Below are 19,324 nucleotides of genomic sequence, written 5' to 3'. Positions count from 1 at the left end.
CAAAGTGGTCCAGATAATCAGGGTTGTATCTCCATGTGCAGTGACGAGTTAAAGTAATTCTCTGGATAATTTAAGTATTATCAATAATGTAAGTCTTATCAATAATTTAACAATACTTAAATTACCCAGAGATCATTTAATTTACTAAAATTAACTTTATTTAAAAAAGAATTGTTGTGGTGAGAATACATTTCTCAGGTCAGTGTTATCCTGATTTTCTAGTTAATTCAAATTTAACTTGTATAATAAATTTTAAAGTCTTCATTTTATTTTGCTTAAGTCATAGTACCTTAAAGCTTTTCTTCCCAAGAAGAAAGTCATACAGATGCCATACTTTCCAAATTGTGGATGGCTGGTGAGGGGAGACTCATTTTCAGCTTGATGTAGAAAGCAATTTTAAAGGGATTTACTTGAGATTTAGATTCTCTTAAATCCCAATAGTATGATTCTCAGAGATGTTCTTTCAGTGGCTATTCATGGCATACCATTAGCACTCATAGACTTCTCTTTATCACCAGGTCTTGGATTTGCACTTTGTTACTCTCCAGCTATTGCCATGGTTGGCAAGTATTTCAGCAGACGGAAAGCCCTTGCTTATGGGATCTCCCTGTCAGGAAGTGGCATTGGCATCTTCATCCTGGCTCCTGTGGTTCAGCTCCTTATTGAACAGTTTTCCTGGAGAGGAGCATTACTCATCCTTGGGGGCTTCGTTTTGAATCTCTGTGTCTGTGGTGCCTTGATGCGGCCGATCACTCTTAAAGAGGACCAAACCACTCCAGAGCAGAACCATGTCTGCAGAACTCGGACACAAGACTTGAAGCGGGCATCTCCCTGTTCGACTTGGACTAAAGAATGGGTGCAGACCTGCCTCTGTAGCTCTTTGCAGCAGGAATACAGTTTTCTACTGATGTCAGACTTTGTCGTGTTGGCCATCTCTGTCCTGTTTATGGCTTATGGCTGTAGCCCTCTGTTTGTGTACTTCGTGCCTTATGCGTTGAGTGTCGGAGTGACTCATCAGCAAGCTGCTTTTCTTATGTCTATTCTTGGGGTGATTGACATTATTGGCAATATCACGTTTGGATGGCTAACTGACAGAAGGTAAAAATCTGTGAAACCACCGCTGGTTCCCCACAAGGAACTTTAAGCTTTGAGTTTCCCTTCATCACCTTGGGCTTCCCTGATGGCTTAGCTGGTAAAGAATCTACCTGCAACGTGGGAGACCCGGGTTCAGTCCCTGGGCTGGGAGGATCCCCTGGAGAAGGGAATGGCTACCCACTCCAGTATTCTGGCCTGGAGAATTCTAGTCCATGGAGTTGCAAAGAGTCAGACATGACTGAATGACTTTAACTTCCCTTTCATCACCTTACCCTCTAGAATACCTAGGTCTAAATAATGTTAACAGGTTTTCAATATCTGAAGGCAACTCCCTTGTTGGTTCTTCTAGTCAGGCATCGGCAAACTTTTTGTACAGGGATAGACATTAAAGAGATAAAGTCTCATTGACTCTGTAGGTCATATGATCTCAATCACCCAACGCTGCTGTTGTAGCACAGAAGCAGCCATAGACAATATGTGACCGAAAGAGAGTGGCGGTATCCAATAAGACTTTATTTAAGGGCACTAAAATTTTAGTTTCTCATACAGTGTTTGCATGTCACAACATTTTATTGTTCTTTCAATTTTTTCCAATCATTCAAAAATGGGAAAACCATTCTAAGTTCACAGTCCAAAAAACAAGTGGTGGGCCAGATTTGGCCATAGTTTGCTGACCCCGATCTAGATCATTTAGAATGATGGGTATGTCTAAATGGCATAAGCAAAGGATAGTTACAAGTTCTGGTAACAAATTTAATTCCATTCTAAGTCAGGTCAGTCCTCCAGTAAAACAACTTCTGACTGGTCACTGTGGTTTTAGTGTCTTTCGAACCACCCCAGAGACTGGCTGGAAACAGAGAGAGAGGAATAGACTGCAGTCTTGGTAGGAGAACCAGGTCAATAATAGCACATTATCTGTAGCACCACATATTTATGTTTGACAGTGCAAGAAGCAAATAGCTTCATTATAATTTTAGACTTAGAAACCAGTGTTTTAAGAAATCTGAGTAGTTTCTTCAGCTAATGCTGATCTAGATTGAAGAGAGCAAACTATTCATATTCTCCTAAATGACAGACTTTTCACACTTGAGCTATGACCTGGGAGAACAATCATCATGTGGCTTCTTAGCTGTTATGTCTTTGGGAAGTAATCAGGATCCAACTGCCATTCACCAGTATCATGAATACAATATTTAGGATTAAATATAAAAGCCACACTTTTAATAGCTAAGGAATGTGGGGAAGAGCAAAGGGTATCTTTCTTTACAATCATATAACCCAACCAGAAGCTGTCTAATACAGATCTGAAAGAGGGATTTCTAGTCTAAGATATAAAAGACCCAAGTTCTTGTCCTGGCTCTGCCCCATATTATCCCTGAGACTTAGAGAAAATCACCAAACTCTCAGATCCTCACGGGTCTTCATCTGTAAAATGGACCAGTTCAATATTTGCCTAAGGACTTTATAGCATTTTGTGAGACTCAAATGAGATTACAAGCAGAAAAGCATAAATTGCTTTTCTCACATAATTTATAACGTGTAAATTGCTCTGATATAATACAGAGTCTTTGTGATATTTGCTATCATAGATGGGTTTGGATCTACAAAGGGAAAATATTCATGGATGTGCCACTGGGGAGATCTTGAAATAAGACTTAGTCAGAAAAGTGCATAATACTGATGCATGTAGTTAATAAATATAAAGTAAGCATTCCTAAGCAATCTCCCGGTCCAGAAAATGGAGTGTTATCAGCACTCATCAAGGGTGCACACACACACACACACACACACACACTGCCCCCCACTCACAGCCGCCCCTACTCAGTTACAGTTCTATTCTTTTTCATTTCTTCATGTCATGGCTTCCTCTTTGTATACCCCCTTGGGTTATTGAACATATATGAAGAGCTGGAGACTAATGGATGATATATCTGAAAGTATCTAATATGGTAGACTTGTAGAAAATATTAGTCTCCTGACCCTCTATGTGTTATTTCACAAATTTCCTTGATTAACTCTGAGATAGATAACATCTCTTTTTATAGCTAAAGGAATTGAGGTGAGAGTTAGGCAGTTAGTAGATGGGAGAACTGGATTCAAACATCTATCTTTCTAATTTTAGTGCACGGGTTATTTTCTACCATAATGCTTCCTGGGAAGATCCATTCTTGCATTTGCATATACCAAAAGAAAGATAGGAAGACAAGGTAGAAAGCACACAATGGGGAGGCCATCTCTATAAATAAAGCGCTTACCACTACATGGCCAGGATTCTAGAGCTCTTTGATAGAAGCTGTGTGTCCTGCGCTCATTCTTGGTCTTCAAATCCACAGGTGTCTGAAGAACTACCAGTATGTTTGCTACCTCTTTGCCATCGGACTGGATGGGCTCTGCTATCTCTGCCTCCCAATGCTTCAAAGCCTTCCCCTGCTCGTGCCTTTCGCTTGTACTTTTGGCTACTTTGATGGTGCCTATGTGACTTTGATCCCAGTAGTGACCGCAGAAATTGTGGGGACCACCTCTCTGTCATCAGCACTCGGCGTGGTGTACTTCTTGCATGCGGTGCCGTACTTGGTGAGCCCACCCATCGCAGGTAAGTTTCCGGAGGAAACCCCCTGACCTCAGTCAGCTCTTCTCTTTGTCATTTTGATGTAAAAACAGTGGACTCACACAACATACTATGAGAAGTGGAAGTAAGTTGGGAAGAAAGAAAGAGAAAGGAATGGCCGAGCCGCCAAAATACCATGGTCTCACCTACTTCCTTTGTTGTATAATCTTCTTCCAACTAATGGAGGACCTTAGTGTACTTGGGGAAAGAGAGTCCCAAATTAGGATCTTGATTCTGTTCCACACAAACGATGGGAGCAATGGAATGAAACAGCTGTTCAGACTTAAATATAAGTTGGGCATATTCAGAGGGAAGGCTGGCGGGCATAGAGGGTTTCAGTAGAGGTAGAATGATGAGATAGGTGGTGAGCTGAAATGTTAATGTACAGGTGTCATAGTGGAGTGTCTCCAGTGCCTGCTAAAGGAGGTGGGGCCCTATATACTTCAGAGGATATGGGTCTCTGAAGTATTACAGCTTTTGTGCAAAGGAGTAATACAGAATGTGTTTTAGAAAGATGATCTACTACTTCAGTGGAGAAGCAGTTAGAATTTCATTCTGATAGTTCAGGAGCCATCTGATAAAGGCCTGAACTATGGCTTCTGCAGCAGAAATGAGAATGAACTCTGTGGTCAAAGGAGGAAATTTGGGGGGAAAATCAACTGATTTTAGCATGTGGGGGTATGAAGGAGGGAACAAGTCCAATACATCAGGAGATGATGGCACACTTGAAAGAAATAAGCAAGCGGAAGAGAGTAGCTTTGCCAGAAAATAATAAATGTAATATTTAGACCTACTCAGATATCTGAAATACCCAATAAGGTATTTAAGGATGAAATCCGAGCATTAGAGGGAGGCCAGATTTGGATACACAGATTTGGGACTCAAGATAAAGCATCTAGAATGTTTTGTAAAATGATAAGACATTAAAAACATGATTCAGTAATTCCACAAATATTCATTGAGTATATTAGATAATTCAAGAAATATGTATTGCATGCCTTAAACAAGTAATTCAACAGATATTTATTGCTGTGTACATCAGCACTGTGTTTGGTGCTGTTGGTGTATCAGCAAACAGGTAAGAACCCATTCCATCTTCTTGGGGTGTGTAGTCTAGACCAGTGTCTCTCAGAATGAGGTCTTGAGATCACTGCAACAGAATCCCCTGGGACCCTTGTTAGACTGCAGATTCCATGACCCTCCATCTGTGATTTGGATCCTTAGGGGTGAGTTCCAGGAACCTACATTCTCAAGCAGTTGTCTTGTGATCCTCCTGTACACTAAAGAATGAGAATGATTGGTCCAGATTATTACCTGCCTAGATTAAAACTGAGAGTGAACAAGGTCTCTGAAGACAGGCAAAAGAGAAATGAAGTAAACATTTGCCTAGAAGGAAAGAAGGGGATATTTTGAAGAAGGCAGGATTTCTGCTTTAGCAATTGTTGTAAAGAGACAACAGTTCAAGTTATTTCCAAACCCAGCAATTGCTAAAGTGTCAAACCAGGAGAAATTGTGACTGCTTGATGGCTACAGATAAAAACTCCTGGTCAGTTTAAACTCCATGATAGAGGATGATATGTTTAGTGCTTCAGTTTTGGAAAATAGCCCCAGTATGTTCTCATATCCTCCCTCCATAGCCAGTTTTTGTATTTACCAACCTTTAGGAACACTGTGATTCTGTTAAACAGTCATGGAACATAAACGAGGATTCCTGGGTCCTTTTGTCAAACCATGGCCTTCATCTGACATCAGTTCAGTTCAGTTCAGTCGCTCAGTCATGTCTGACTCTTTGAGACCCCATGGACTGCAGCATGCTAGGCTTCCCTGTCCATCACCAACTCCCGGAGCCTACTCAAACTCATGTCCCTGCGTAGGTGATGCCATCCAACCATCTGTCCTCTGTCACCCCCTTCTCCTTCTGCCTTCAATCTTTCCCAGCATCAGGGTCTTTTCCAATGAATCAGTGCATCAGGTGGCTAAAGTATTGGAGCTTCAGCTCCAGCATCAGTCCTTCCAATGAATATTCAGGACTGATTTCCTTTAGGATTGGCTGATTGGATCTCCTTGCAGTCCAAGGGACTCTCAAGAGTCTTCTCCAGCATTTGGCATAGCAGATAGTATACTCATTACTAGGTGTTAGAGGATCAGTGTGTGAGTTCCTGTTGTAATACTTCTCTTATTTAACGACTTTTAAGATGATAGTTCTTTACTCAGTCTCCTGCTTGCTGCTAAAGAAATGCACAGGTAAATCACATAACTAAAATATTTGAGAGTAACAGTTTGGATTGTAGGCTTCCCTCATAGCTCAGTTGGTAAAGAAGCCACCTGCAATGCAGGAGACCCCAGTTCAATTCCTGGGTCAGGAAGATCCACTGGAGAAGGAATAGGCTACCCACTCCAGTATTCTGGCTTGGAGAATTCCATGGACTGTATAGTGCATGGGGTCACAAAGAGTTGGACATGACTGAGCAACCTTCACTTTCACTTTGGATTGTAGGACACGTTATGGGGCTTCTCATAATTTTTTCATGCCATTTTTGGCTAATTGTTGAAGTAGATGAGAGCAGAAGTCATATACTTCTGTGTGGATTTTCTTGGCACATAAGTAAAGTTTGGAGGAACTTTAAAAACCTTTTTAATTACAAAATAATTTCCTGCCAATGTCTAATTTTACCCCATTGAGTCCCTGATTATTGGGACTTATATTTTGCATATCATATACTCTGATTCTCCTCAAAATTTAGAGCGGGAGTTGATATTGTGGTTAATTTGTTGCAACAACAGATACATTTTAAAAAGCTGTGATTACAGAATTATGCTTCCTGAAATTTGCATTTGAAACTTTAACATGGCCCAACAATCTGATTTTCAAACTGGATAGGGTAAAATGTCTGGATCTATTAGGAAATTTGGATTCTGCTTTATCTAGGAGCATGTTCTGTTACTCAAGATGGACAGTATATGGTGCTGGGAACATTACTACTAGGGTTCTGTACAATTATATTCTCTTCACACTCTAGATAAAGAGATAATCCTAAACTCTGTAATTTGAATAATGTTTTTATCTTTGCTACCATATTCATGAAATTAATAATGACTAATATTTATTGTGTATTAAGAATACTGTTATTCTTAGTATAGAATGTAGTACTTCTAAACACTTTACATAATAACAACAATTTAGGAGTTTCTCTAGAAAATAGAATGCATTTTTCAGTTGTTGCAAAATACTTTTAGATCTGCTTTGTGTGAAAATGATAGTGGTGGTGCTAGCAATCTATTGTTATTATCCTCACAAATTATTAGATTTGAGTGAGTAAATAGTCAAATCTTCAACTCAACAATATCGTCTTGCTGTTGCTTGTTACAGGATGGCTTGTAGACACGACTGGCAGCTACACTGCAGCATTCCTTCTCTGTGGATTCTCAATGATATTTAGTTCTTTGTTGCTTGGCTTTGCTAGAGTTGTAAAGAAGATGAAAAAAACCCAGCTGCGGTTCCTTGCCAAAGAATCAGATCCCAAGATGCAGCTATGGACCAATGGCTCGGTGGCTTATTCTGTAGCAAGAGAATTAGATCAGAAAGATGGGGAATCTGCGGCTCTAGCAATGCTTGGTTCCAGCCCCACATGACCAATGGCTTTGAGCCTAGGAATCTTCAGGGCTGAGAGAGGTGGGACACCGGATTGTATCTGTTTCTGAAGGACTTTATTTTGGCAGAAGCATTGCCTTCCAAGGAAATTTATTGTTTTATTAATATGTTTGTAGGGGGTTGGGAAATAGCAAATAACAAAGCAAACTGGACCAGCTGAGAGTTTCCCCATTTGGGATTCACGATTGAACTCAAAGAGCATCACACCGTGGAGAATGTTAGGACACAACTGATATAATTTCCTGTAAACAGGGGTAATTTCAACAAATGACTAAAGCAGATAACAGTGGAACAGCTTTGTTTCAAACTCTCTGTCTCTCCACCTTCCTTCTTCAGTTAGAAGGTAAGCCAGAAGCATTGACATGTAGGTTTCTTTATGCTGTTTGGAAAAGGGGGTATCACATTTTAATCACTGCCTTTTGAAGAATCTATTCTTTAAGCACTCTGTTTCACATCCTAATGAGAAGCTCCACTAGGAAGAAGGTTTAGCATCCTCACCTTCCACCACCACTGAAAGCTCATTTCCTCCGGCCAGGTGCTCACCTCTGTTGCTATCACATATGATACTTTAAATTGATAGAACACACAAAGTCACGTGGGTGATTCCTAAATCTTACCAGAAATGTTAACACTAACATTTCGCTTTTTTTCTTCAGAAATAGAGCACTTATTTTAACTGTAGACTTCCCTGTTAGGAATGGGAAAATGTTGGCAGCATTCCAGCTGGGCAGGAATTGAATTCTTGAATCAGCAGGTCCCTGGTGAGAGTTTTCTTTTCAGATCCGACATTTAACTTCAGCATTACCCAAAACAAGGTGAGAGTTTTGCCTGAAAAATATTATTCTAGAGATGTTCTGAAAGTGAGGTTCCTTTCTCCCTGTGTCAGTTATTGTTCCAGCGTCCACTGCTCTTCATCTCTGTATAGATAATCATTAGGAACTTGGTGGACCTTTTCTGCTGAATGAGAAGGCTTTGGGAGTTAACCTCAGCACTGTGGCCTTCTCACAAATTATAGCTTTGGCCAGGAGAGAGGAAGGACAAAGTTAAAAAGGCTAGTGGTGTGTTGTTTTATAGTTCATAGAACTCTTTCACATACCTTAAGTCACTGGATTAGAAGAGTTCTCTCATTTCCAAGTACCCTATCTCCCTGTGGTTCGGGTCTTCAGATTGATGAGGGGAGGGCATGGGGAGATAAGAAAGAGGTCAGACCCCCAGCCTGTCCCTAACCATTTTAAGTCCTCTGAACTACAATCCAGAATCCCAAATCATGCTGCACTTATAAATAGGGGCAAATTATACATTTGAAAGGAGATTTTAATTAATTAAAACTTTTAAATCTGGGAACTTCCCTGGAGGTGCAGTGGTTAAGACTCCACGCTTCCAATTCAGGGGCCTCAGGTTTGATCCCTGGTTGGGGAGCTCAGATCCCTCGTGCTGAGCCCCATGGCCAAAAAAAAAAAAAACAACAACAACATTAAGTCTGAACTTCAAGGAAATATTTTGACCCTGAAGGTTATTCAATCCACTGTCCCCAGAGAGGTCTCACAAATGCCTGGACACAGGTACTGAAAGAAAAAACACAGCCATGAGGGGCACCCAGGTTGACCAAGTAGATTCAGCATGAGTCTTTGCCTATAACTGGATTATTTTAAATATTACATATTAATACAGTGCTTTCAGAATGAAATGCTGACTTGATTTGATGGCAGAAAGCTAGTAGCTCATAGATGTTTTCCAAAGAGAAATTGGAATGTTTCCTGTTATTTTTATACTTAGTTTGAAGATTTAGTTGTGAAACCACTTTCCTTGTCGTTTGCCATTTCAAAGCAATGTTTGGAAAATATCTGTAAACAGTCAAAGTTAAAATGAAGTTGTATGTGTTTGGAATAACGCTTTATACTGAATGTCATTTCTTAAATCTTCAAACCTAAAGATTGTTTGAAATATAAAGAGTTATAAGTATTCTTATACGTGTTTTTTCCTATGATGGTCACAGTAAAATTATGTTTATCTTGTTCAGCAATGTAATTTCTCTAAAGTATTATAAATATTCGTGAAAAATGAGCATAGAGATCAGAGCTTTTAAAAATTTGTGTAAAATATTTGGGATATTCTGACTTTACACATGCATACATTTGTATTTTTCTTTTTGGAGCAGCATTTTTAGAAAACCAGTAAAGAAAATGTAGATTTTAGAGGTTACCATTGTCATCTATACAAAATTTTACTGTTACGTTCCATGTGCCTATACTGTTTATTTAAAAATGGAGGGATTCATGAGAATAATGTGTATGCTTTGTAGAATCAAGAACAAAATTGTGGTGGGATGATTTTATATCTTAAATATTTCTTTATATCACTGCAAGTTCTACTTTAAAATTGAGTAAAAAAAAGCAAAAGAAATATGTAACTTCTGTAGATACACTGTACCATTTGACTTTTTTTTTCAGATTGTGACTTCACTAATAGATCAGATATTTATGATAATATTTTCTTATTTCAAAAGCATAATAAAATGAGTTTATAGTCATGTTTGGAAAATATTTTTCCGCTGCACGAGGGGTTTGATTATGAGTGGGTCTGTCTGGGGTCAAGCCAAGATGTCACTGGCATATAAAGATGTTGTAAGTAATGAAATAATTTACAAAAGCCAAAACCATTTATTGAGTACTTCAATGTGTTAGCTGCTGTGTTAAGCGCTTCCTATTGCAATGTCTTACTTAATCCCCATAATAACCTATCTTTTCACCCTTTCATAAACATGGAACCTGAGGCATCAGGTCCCATGACTTCTGACTCAGTAGTCACTGCACCATTTGGAAATAAGCCCTTCCTTGGGCAGATAAACTCCTTCAGATTATACTTCAGTCTTCCAGTGAGTATAGATGAGAAGACCCTGGACTAAAAATTTCCAAGACTTCCTAAGAGACTTCTGGTTCTATTAAGACCGCTACTTCGGGCTTAGTGGTTTAATTTGCTGTCTGTTGATCCAGACGCCTCTTTGGGAGCATTTGCATGTGGGGGCACATGGAAAGGGTTGGGGAGCACGCTGTGCATGACCAAGGTCGTGCTTACTCAGTCAGGAAATGCGTTCCTTCCGAAATCCCATTGCCCCGTGATGATGAAGATGGTGATATCTATCTGGCACTCACCTTCCTGGGCACAATAGATCTAATGCAGAAACTGCTTGTTGACGTGAAATCCTGTGAATTCAAGATAAATATCCGAGTTTCTCATCTCATACTTCAAAGCTGTGAGTCTTTTTAAACCCTGCCAAACCATGCATTTTTATACCTGTTGCCAGAGCAGCTCCCAGTAAGAGATAACTAGGGTTTTGTCCCATTAGCACAGAGAAACATTTGGTGGGAACAGTGAGGAAAATAATAAATAATGACATAAAAGAAACGTTTAAAACATTTTTACTAATAATGAACCTTTCCAAACATAGACAGAACCAAAAAGAAAAGGACAGTGTACTTGAGGTATCCATTGTCCCAGCATCCACAGTTCTTTACCTCTTTGCCTGCACTCCTGATGAAGCCACTTGAGATCATGTTGACAGGACATGTCCTCCTTCAGTTGTCAAGGAATAACTAAATTTGGCAAGAACAATTTGTTCATGCTAGTCGAGGGTACGGGTGGTCAGTGTCCCATATTAAAGGGCCACATCATTACCTACAAGGCTGATGGGGACCCCTTTCTTGCTGTGGACTTCCTTCAGGTGTCTGAATTGCAGGCTAAAACTCTCCCTTTCCTAGCCCGCATGTGATCTATCTACCTGAAGCTTGCGTGCCTATGTGCTAAGGCGCTTCAGTCATGTCTGACTCTTAGCGACACTCTGGGCTGTAGCCCACCAGGCTCCTCTGTCCATGGGATCCTCCAGGCAAGAGTGCTGGGGTGGGTAGCCATGCCCTCCTCCAGGGATCTTCACTACCCAGAGACTGAATCTGAATCTCTTACATCGCCTGCATTGGCAGGCGGTTCTTTACCACTAGCACCACCAAGCTTAAGGAAGTGTCAAATAAGTGAAAAGTGCTTCTGAATTCTGGAGAAGAGAGATCGCTATTAACTTGCATTATTACTGTTAATTATTTAAGTGTCAGAGGCCTCTTTGAGGGATCCAGGCTCTAAGATTGGTCTAAAATTAAATACAAACACTTCTATACTTTCCTTTAAAATGTTTTTTGGCCACTTGGTGAGGCTTGTAGGTTCCACAACCAGGGACTGAACCCAGGCACTTGGTAATGAAAGCATGGAGTCCTGACTACTGGACTGCCAGGCAATTCCCTGCTTTTGAGGAGTTAATGAATGTTCCACTGAAGATTTGCATTGACATTCAGTTCAGTTCAGTTCAGTTCAGTCACTCAGTCGTTTCCGACTGTTTGTGACCCCATGGACATGGCCAGGGCATGCTAGGCCTCCCTGTCAATCACCAGCTCTCAGAGTTTGCTCAAACTCATGGCCATCAAGTCGGTGATGCCATCCAAACATATTTTCTTTTGTCGTCCCCTTCTCCTCCTGCCTTCAATCTTTCCCAGCATCAGGTCTTTTCCAATGAGTCAGTTCTTCGCATCAGGTGGCCAAAGTATTGGAGTTTCAGCTTCAGTATCAGGCCTTCCAGTGAATATTCAGGACTGATTTCCTTTAGGATGGACTGGTTGGATCTCCTTGCAATCCAAGGGACTCTCACGAGTCTTCTCCAACATCACAGTTCAAAAGTATCAATTCTTTGGTGCTCAGCTTCCTTAATAGTCCAACTCTCACATCCATAACTGACTACTAGAAAAACACATCGCTTTGACTAGATGGACCTTTGTTGGCAAAGTAATGCATTGACATTAAAAGGCATTAAAATTAGCATTTTAAAGTGCAGCCCTTTTTAAAGTTTTCCCATAAAACTGTTACTCCTGTGATGGTAGGTTAGGTCTTTCCCACCCTCCCTACCCCGACCCTAGGAAAAGTGAAGACATGTTCTCAGTCCCTGTTTTTTCAACAGGGCCCTAAGCAGAGTCTGAGTGTGTATCAGGTGGGAAGCACCGAGGGGGAAGAATTTGGACATCTGACTCAAGTTTCTAAAGGTCAAACAGGGAGGGGTAAAGCCTTTTTTTTTTTCTTTAATTTTTTGGCTGCACCACATGGCATGTGGTATCTTTGTTCCCCAACCAGGGGTCGAACACAACCCCCTGCCTTTGAAGCATGGTATCTTAACCACTAGACTGCCAGGGAAGTCCCAGGGCAAGCCTGTTTCAGAATCACCGACGTTACACGCTAGAATATGGTCTGTGGTGTCCTCCATGGTGAGCTTCTGCCTCACTGCCAAACCTCCTGCTGGGCTACCCCGTTCTCACCACACTGCAGCGCCCTGTTCTGTTTCCAAGGTCGTTTTGCATATGCCGATCACTCAGGATATTCACTTCTCACACTTTGGGCCTCAATATAAATGTCACTTCCCTACCCAGAACTGTTGCCTAAATTACTTATTGGGCTTCCCAGGTGATGGCAGTGGTAAAGAATTTGCCTGCCATTGCAGGAGACACGAGACGTGGGTTCAATCCCGGGGCCGGAAGAGTCCCTACAGTAGGAAATGGCAACCCACTCCAGTATTCTTGCAGGGAGAATCCCAAGGGCAAAGGAGCCTAGTGGTCTACAGTCCGTGGGGTCCCCAAAGTGTTGGACACGACTGAGCACACAGGCAGACCAATTACCTATCACACTATCACCACCCGCACGACACGTTCTCATAGCACCCTGCTCCTTCGCACCAGAGAACGTATTTTAATTATAATTCCATATTCATTTGTGTGTTTATTTTTAAATGTCATCTTTACAAAATCACAAGCTTTCTGAGGCTAGTGATCATGCTGACTGACTTGCCAGAGTCCAGTGCCTAATCCATAGTCACTCAATAAATACTTGGTGAATGAATGAGTGAAAACAACAAATGGACAAACAAAGAAGAACAAAGGCAGCAGCTATTAAAGAGAATTATAATGCAGCAAGGGTAGGGCTAGTGAAGGTCAGGTTTGCTTGAAGTTGCGCACTCGGAATGCATAGAGTACGTTGACAGGGCAAGTGTTAGTCGCTCAGTGGCGTCCTGAGCAGCCCCGTGGACTGTAGCCCACCAGGCTTCTCTGTCTGTGGATTCTCCAGGCAAAAATACTGGAGTGGGTTGCCATTCCCTTCTCCAGGGAATCTTCCTGACCCAGGGATCAAACCCGGATCTCCCACACTGCGGCAAAATTCTTTACCATCAGAGCCGCCAGGGAAGCCCCAAGGTAGGATATGTTGGATGTTCCCAGTTCAGTGGGCCAAAATAGGACACCTGATGAGAAGCGTCCTATAAAAGAAGCAGGACCTCCAGAGCATTGCGTATCATGGGGCAGGTTTGGGGAAGGGAATAAAAGTGGCAAAGAGAAGAGCTGGTAGAAATACACTAAATAGAACTTAGATTGAGGCCTGAAAGTAAAAATGATACAACTATGTTGAACTGAAACTAGTTTAATTAAATAACTGTGTTGTGCTCAAATTAAGCCCAGGGCCAGGCCCAGGCGTGGGGCACTGCCCATGCAAGGAAACCCTAGAAAGTTGGGAAAAAGTGGAGCACATGTGCCTCAAGTGTGAAAAGATGGGGTTTCAGTTACAGGGACCAAACGAGCTGCTTTTACTTGACACAGAAACCTTGTACCAGGATTTGGCCCGTAGCAGAAGTTCCCCGCTAGAGTCTTAACCCGCTCTGATGGCTGGCTTCTAACTCAACTGGTGTGACTGAAAATCAGATGGCATGCTGACAAACTCTTTAAAGAGCTGGTGAGAGGAGTTAATCAACCACAACTATTTATTAAGCACCTCCTTGGACTCTGGCACCATGTTATATATAGCAGGGAATTCAAAACACACGTACTACCCTGTCCAGTGGTCTCAGGTGTACCGACTAATTGGTAAATTGAAACGAACACAGGTGAGAACCACCACAAGAGGTTTTCAATACTGACCTCGGGCTAAGGGCACGGCATACGCTGGAGGTTAGGAGAGGAAGAATTCATGAAGGGCCAAAGAAATTTGAGATGATTCTGAGGAACTCTGGTACGGAACAGCCTCTTGTGTTTTCAGGGGAAGGAGCTGGGGAGTAAAGGAAAAGGATGCGGGGAAGCTGCTTTATGCAGCTACCTGGGGCTCTAGTTGAGTCCTAGAAGTGAAAGCAGCTCAGTCGTGTCCTACTCTTTGTGACCTGGAATTCTCCAGGCCAGAATACTGGAGTGGATAGCCTTTCCTCTCTCCAGGGGATCTTCCCAACCCAGGGATCAAACCCAGGTCTCCTGCATTGCAGGGGGATTCTTTACCAACTGAACAAAGGAAGCCAATTCCTGAGGCCAATGCAAAACCGTGCATAAGCTGACAGTAACAAATATCTTGATGAGGGGATCCACAGAGGTGTCTGGAACTTTGGGGACTGCTGGGGTTTGGGGTTGCATTTGCTGTCTCTAAATTTAAAACTTCCTGGTGGCTCAGATAGTTAAGAATCTGCCTGCAATGCGGGAGACCCAGGTTTGATCCCTGGGTTCAGGAAGATTCCCTGGAGAAGGGAATGGCTACCGACTCCAGTATTCTTGCCTGGAGAATCCAATGGACAGAGGAGCCTGGCAGGCTACAGTCCATGGGGTCACAAAGAGTCTGATAGGACTGAGTGACTAACACTTTCACATTCACTTCACAAATTAAAAAGAGACTTTCAGAGCATGGGGTTATACTTTTATAATTACTTCTCAACCATAAAAAGAAATGACTTGTATGTTTTTTCCTTCTTAAGGGGTCCAGAGGTTCAAGAAGGTTTTTTGGTGGATTTTATTTGTAAATAACTATAATACCTATTATGCAGCATTGCACTGCCATCTGCTGGAATGACTGAGACCACTTCCCTAAAGTTGGTGGCGCCTCCAATTACAGCTTAACTGGACAAGACCAGGCTTAGAAGAAACGTTAAAATTTGTTATTTCCTTCTCTTCCCTCCCTCATTTCCTGCTCGCGACCCATCCCGCATTTATCCTCGTCCTCTTGCAAGTATCAATGCAAATATAGGGATAAAGATGCTGTGTTGTATTTTTCTGTATATATTCTTATTTCCTAGGTCACTTCTCTATTTAGCATATCAAAGTTAATATAAGTGATGATTTTAATTGACCTAACACAGGATTGTTGCTGTTCAGTTGCCCAGTCATGTCCGAATCTTTGCAACCTCATGGACTGCAGCATGCCATAGGCAAAATTTAATGTGAAAAAGTGTTTTGAGCCCTTTGTGGACTTTTTTGGGAATTCAGATTGCTGTCCTGGTTCCCATTTTTGGTCCCCTACTATTGTGTTAACTGGTTTGATGTAAGTTGATAAAGGATTAAATTAAAGTATAAGATAAAGTCTCAAACACATACCAGAAGTCGAATTTGAGAAATGTTGAAACCAAATGAATAGAGGCATGTATTCTGTGTAATCTGGAAGCATAAAGCATCTTTGTTTTACTGTATACAAATTATGCTGGATTTAGTGATTGAATTTATTTTTAAATGTGTAATTCCTATGAAATTGTAAGGGGCTGCTATTTATTTATAGCAACAACTGCCTTCAAAGGAGAATGTATCGTATAAGCATTAAGGACTTTTTTGTTGCACTAAGCAAGTTGAATTTGGTTATGCATAAGTGGGTCTGTATATGAGGATAAGAGAAAACCGAATTGTTCTTTTGAAGGAAATCAGTAGAACTGGTTCTTATTTCAGAACAGTAGAGATAGGGAAGGAGGTAAGGCCCAGAATCAGGGCAAGAGGTGGAACTATCCAGAAATGGTTGAGGGTGTTTCCTTCTTTCTCGTTGCCCTTCAATCCATCTCTCTCTTTTCTTTCTTTCTTTTTTCCCATCTCTGTCTTTCCTTCTATGCTTTCTTCCTTTCTCTTCCTTTAAAAAAGTGATTATCTAATATTAAATTATTAAGTTATAGATTCTCTCCTAAACTTTGTCAATAAAATGCTTTTATATACAAATGACCTGTAAGCAGTTTTCATTGTCAGTGTTTGTTTGGGTTTTATGTTTTTTGTTTGTTTTGGTGAGATTGGGGTAAGGTTGCTAGAGCTAAAATGGTATGGAAGCGGGAAAGGATGTGAAGGGAGGTAAAGTGTCTCCTAAGCTAAATTAATAATCAGTGGAATTAGGGGCTCAGAGCTACTTTCCAAAGTCCATGGCTTGGAGGTTCAAGGCAAGGCTTGCTTTCTTTTTTAAGGAATTTATTCCAAATCTCTGATTTTTAACATCCAACCTGTAAAACAATTGAGTCCCTTGATTTCTTGGGCCATTCTCTCCAGTGGTTTCAGAGCAGTCGTTAATCCCTGTTCCTTTCACAATTCCTTCCAGGGGGTTTGGAACTCTCTGTGAAAGTGTTGGGTGACCTATGACTGTAGAATGCCTGTCTTTCATGTCACTCTCTGTGGCATTCTCCTAAGTTTCTGTAAAGATTGGTCCTATCTCCCCACATCCTTCATTCCAAATTTTAGAACTATCTAGAAAATATTGTATAGTAAATTGTATTCTAGAACCAGACATCCATGGTTTGAATCCTTTTTCTACCTCTTATTAGCTATGTGGCCTTGGGCTTACTTTATATCTCTAAATTTCAGTGTCTTCATATGCAAAAGGAAATAACAAAAATGTTTATCTGTAGGGATTTTGTGAACATTTTATAAGTTTAATACATGCAATACATTTAGAACAGCACGTAGTACACATTGTATTCCATGCAGCTACGAGTGAGCTATGGCTATTCACGTGTCACTAGAGTCTAAAATGGGGCTGAACTAGCATTCTCTCCTTCCCAGGGCTTTGCTCCAGTCTGGTGGTGTTAGGAACATGTTTGGAGGCAACTGACCTATAGGCTCACTTCTGAACTCTGGAGTACTCGTCTCTCTCTTTCTTTACCCTCAGCCCATTTTACCCTTTGATGTTGGAAGAAGCTTAGACAGGCATCGCTTTTCCTGAAGGACAGGAAAGGCCAGTGTGTTCAGTGTCTTTGGTGTTCAGTCCAAGAGACATCAATCCATGCTTGTCCTTCAGAGTTTAGCCATGAGGCACCTGTGTGTTCCCATGAGATATGGCTTTCCCAACACGTCACACGTCTCCCCTTCATTATTCTGTTGCTTGCTCTGCCTAGGCCATCATGATAGGAGATACTAAGAAGAAGATTCTAGTTATCACTTACAGAGGACCCCGAAGTTCAGAGCAAATAGAGGAATCTATACATGGCACTTCTGCTCATGTTTCTAGTAATTAGATCAGTTTTTTAATTCACTTGAAGTACAATAAAATGCTTTAGGAACACATTTATCTTAGGAAATAAGACACTGCCAGAGAGGGCTGGAGTGGTTTGGGGAGGGGGTAGGTCTATGTGGCTTGATCACAGGACAAGAGGAAACTAAGGCGGAAAAGAAACCACATCTCAGTGATCCTGAGAACTTTGGCTCAGAGGACACCTGCGGAGGAACGAGAAGCTGTGGTCCTGGGAGAGAAGTGGGCGAGAGGAGTGGAGAGGTAGGATCCTCCCCAAATCTGATTCTACGTTATCCTTGCTTATTCCTTATTTCCCCTAACCTTGTTATTCCACAGGGTAAAAGTTGTATGCACACTCGGGCTGTTGGTGGGACTTCCCTGGAGGTTGAGTGGTTAAGACTCTGCACTTCCGCTGCAGGGGGGCATAGGTTTGATCTCTGGTTAGGGAATTAAGATCCTGCATGCATAGCCAAAAAAAACCAACCAAGACTTGAGCACTGCTATTAAGTCTCACCTACCACACAGTTTCCCTCAGGACTTCTACTTACAAACGGAATATTTAGACAAGGCCTCTCGCTGAAGTTATAGTCGTTTCCTTACCTAAATGACACTCAGAACCATATGGGTGCTTTATAAATATACAGGACCCACCCCTGGAGGTTCTAGTTTAGTAGGTCTATAATGGGACCTGGAAATTTGGATTTTTAAAAAACTTCACCAGTGGTTCTAATTTAGGTTTATGTTTATGAACCACTGATGGGTTCACTAGTGGCTCAGACAGCAAGGAATCTAATTGCAATGCAGGACACCTGGGTTCGATCCTGGGTTGGGAAGATTCCCTGGAGTAGAAAATGGCAACCCACTCCAGTATTCTTGCCTGGAAAATTCCATGGACAGAGGAACCTGGCAGGCTGCAGTCCATGGGATCGCAAAGAGTGGGACATAACTGAGCGACTAACACTTTCACTTTCATGAAGCACTGATAAACTAGAGAGAGAGTGGACTATAAATTAGGTCAGATCCGGTTTTTGCAGAGGAACAGGAGGCTGTGGTCCTGGGAGAGAAGTGGGAGAGAGGCGTGGACAGGTAAGATCCTCCCCTTGTGTGATTCTGATTGTTAACTAACTTCTGAGGAGTTGCTTGCTCTATTCATTTGCAGTGTTGATATAGTTAAATGAGGTAACATATTAAAGTACCTTTTAATGAATGCAAAGCAGTTATTTTGATACGGGCCTCTACCATTGCAGACATATATGTTTGCACAAGCTGACCACATGGGTAATCTGTCTTTGGATGTCTGAGTCACACCATGCTCACATGCACCTCCCTTTGTCACTTTGAATTTGGACTTGTCTGGTTCGGGGCCTGTAGCCCTCATGGCAGCTGTGAATAAGCTGGCGATGGCTTCTTCTGGGGCTGCTCAGCTCTGTTGGATACAGGTCATTATTTCGGTCATCACAGTCATCTCTGGTACTTCAGGTACATTTGCAAGCTGTAATGCCTCTGGTTATTCTATTTCTGGAAGTCATCTGAATCACAGTTGGTGGCAGTTACTATAATGTGAGTATAACTGCTTCCCTTGGTTCACCTTCCACACACCACTGCCCCTACCAGGCTGCCTTCCATGATGCTGAGAACAGATCTGAAGGGATAAAGAGGAATAAGAG

The 19,324-nt window shown here is 41.6% G+C and overlaps 1 protein-coding gene across 38 annotated transcripts in view; it reads left to right on the top strand.

Moving 5' to 3' along the window:
- Nucleotides 1-9,885, top strand: part of SLC16A12 (solute carrier family 16 member 12) — a 102,788-nt gene extending 92,903 nt beyond the window's left edge. For all 38 annotated transcript variants that reach the window (XM_060404976.1, XM_060404965.1, XM_060404981.1 and 35 more), the window contains 3 exons: nucleotides 519-1,098; nucleotides 3,429-3,688; nucleotides 7,074-9,885. In XM_060404976.1, the coding sequence (XP_060260959.1) occupies nucleotides 519-1,098; nucleotides 3,429-3,688; nucleotides 7,074-7,336 (1,103 nt within the window). In that variant the 3' untranslated portion in view covers nucleotides 7,337-9,885. The remainder of the gene's footprint in view (nucleotides 1-518; nucleotides 1,099-3,428; nucleotides 3,689-7,073) is intronic.
- Nucleotides 9,886-19,324: the final 9,439 nt, after the last annotated feature.

This window comes from Ovis aries, chromosome 22, assembly GCF_016772045.2.
Source record: "Ovis aries strain OAR_USU_Benz2616 breed Rambouillet chromosome 22, ARS-UI_Ramb_v3.0, whole genome shotgun sequence".
NCBI classification, from domain to species: domain Eukaryota; kingdom Metazoa; phylum Chordata; class Mammalia; order Artiodactyla; family Bovidae; genus Ovis; species Ovis aries.
The sequence above is the reverse complement of the archived record's forward strand: the minus strand, read 5'-3'. Positions and strand labels throughout refer to the sequence as shown.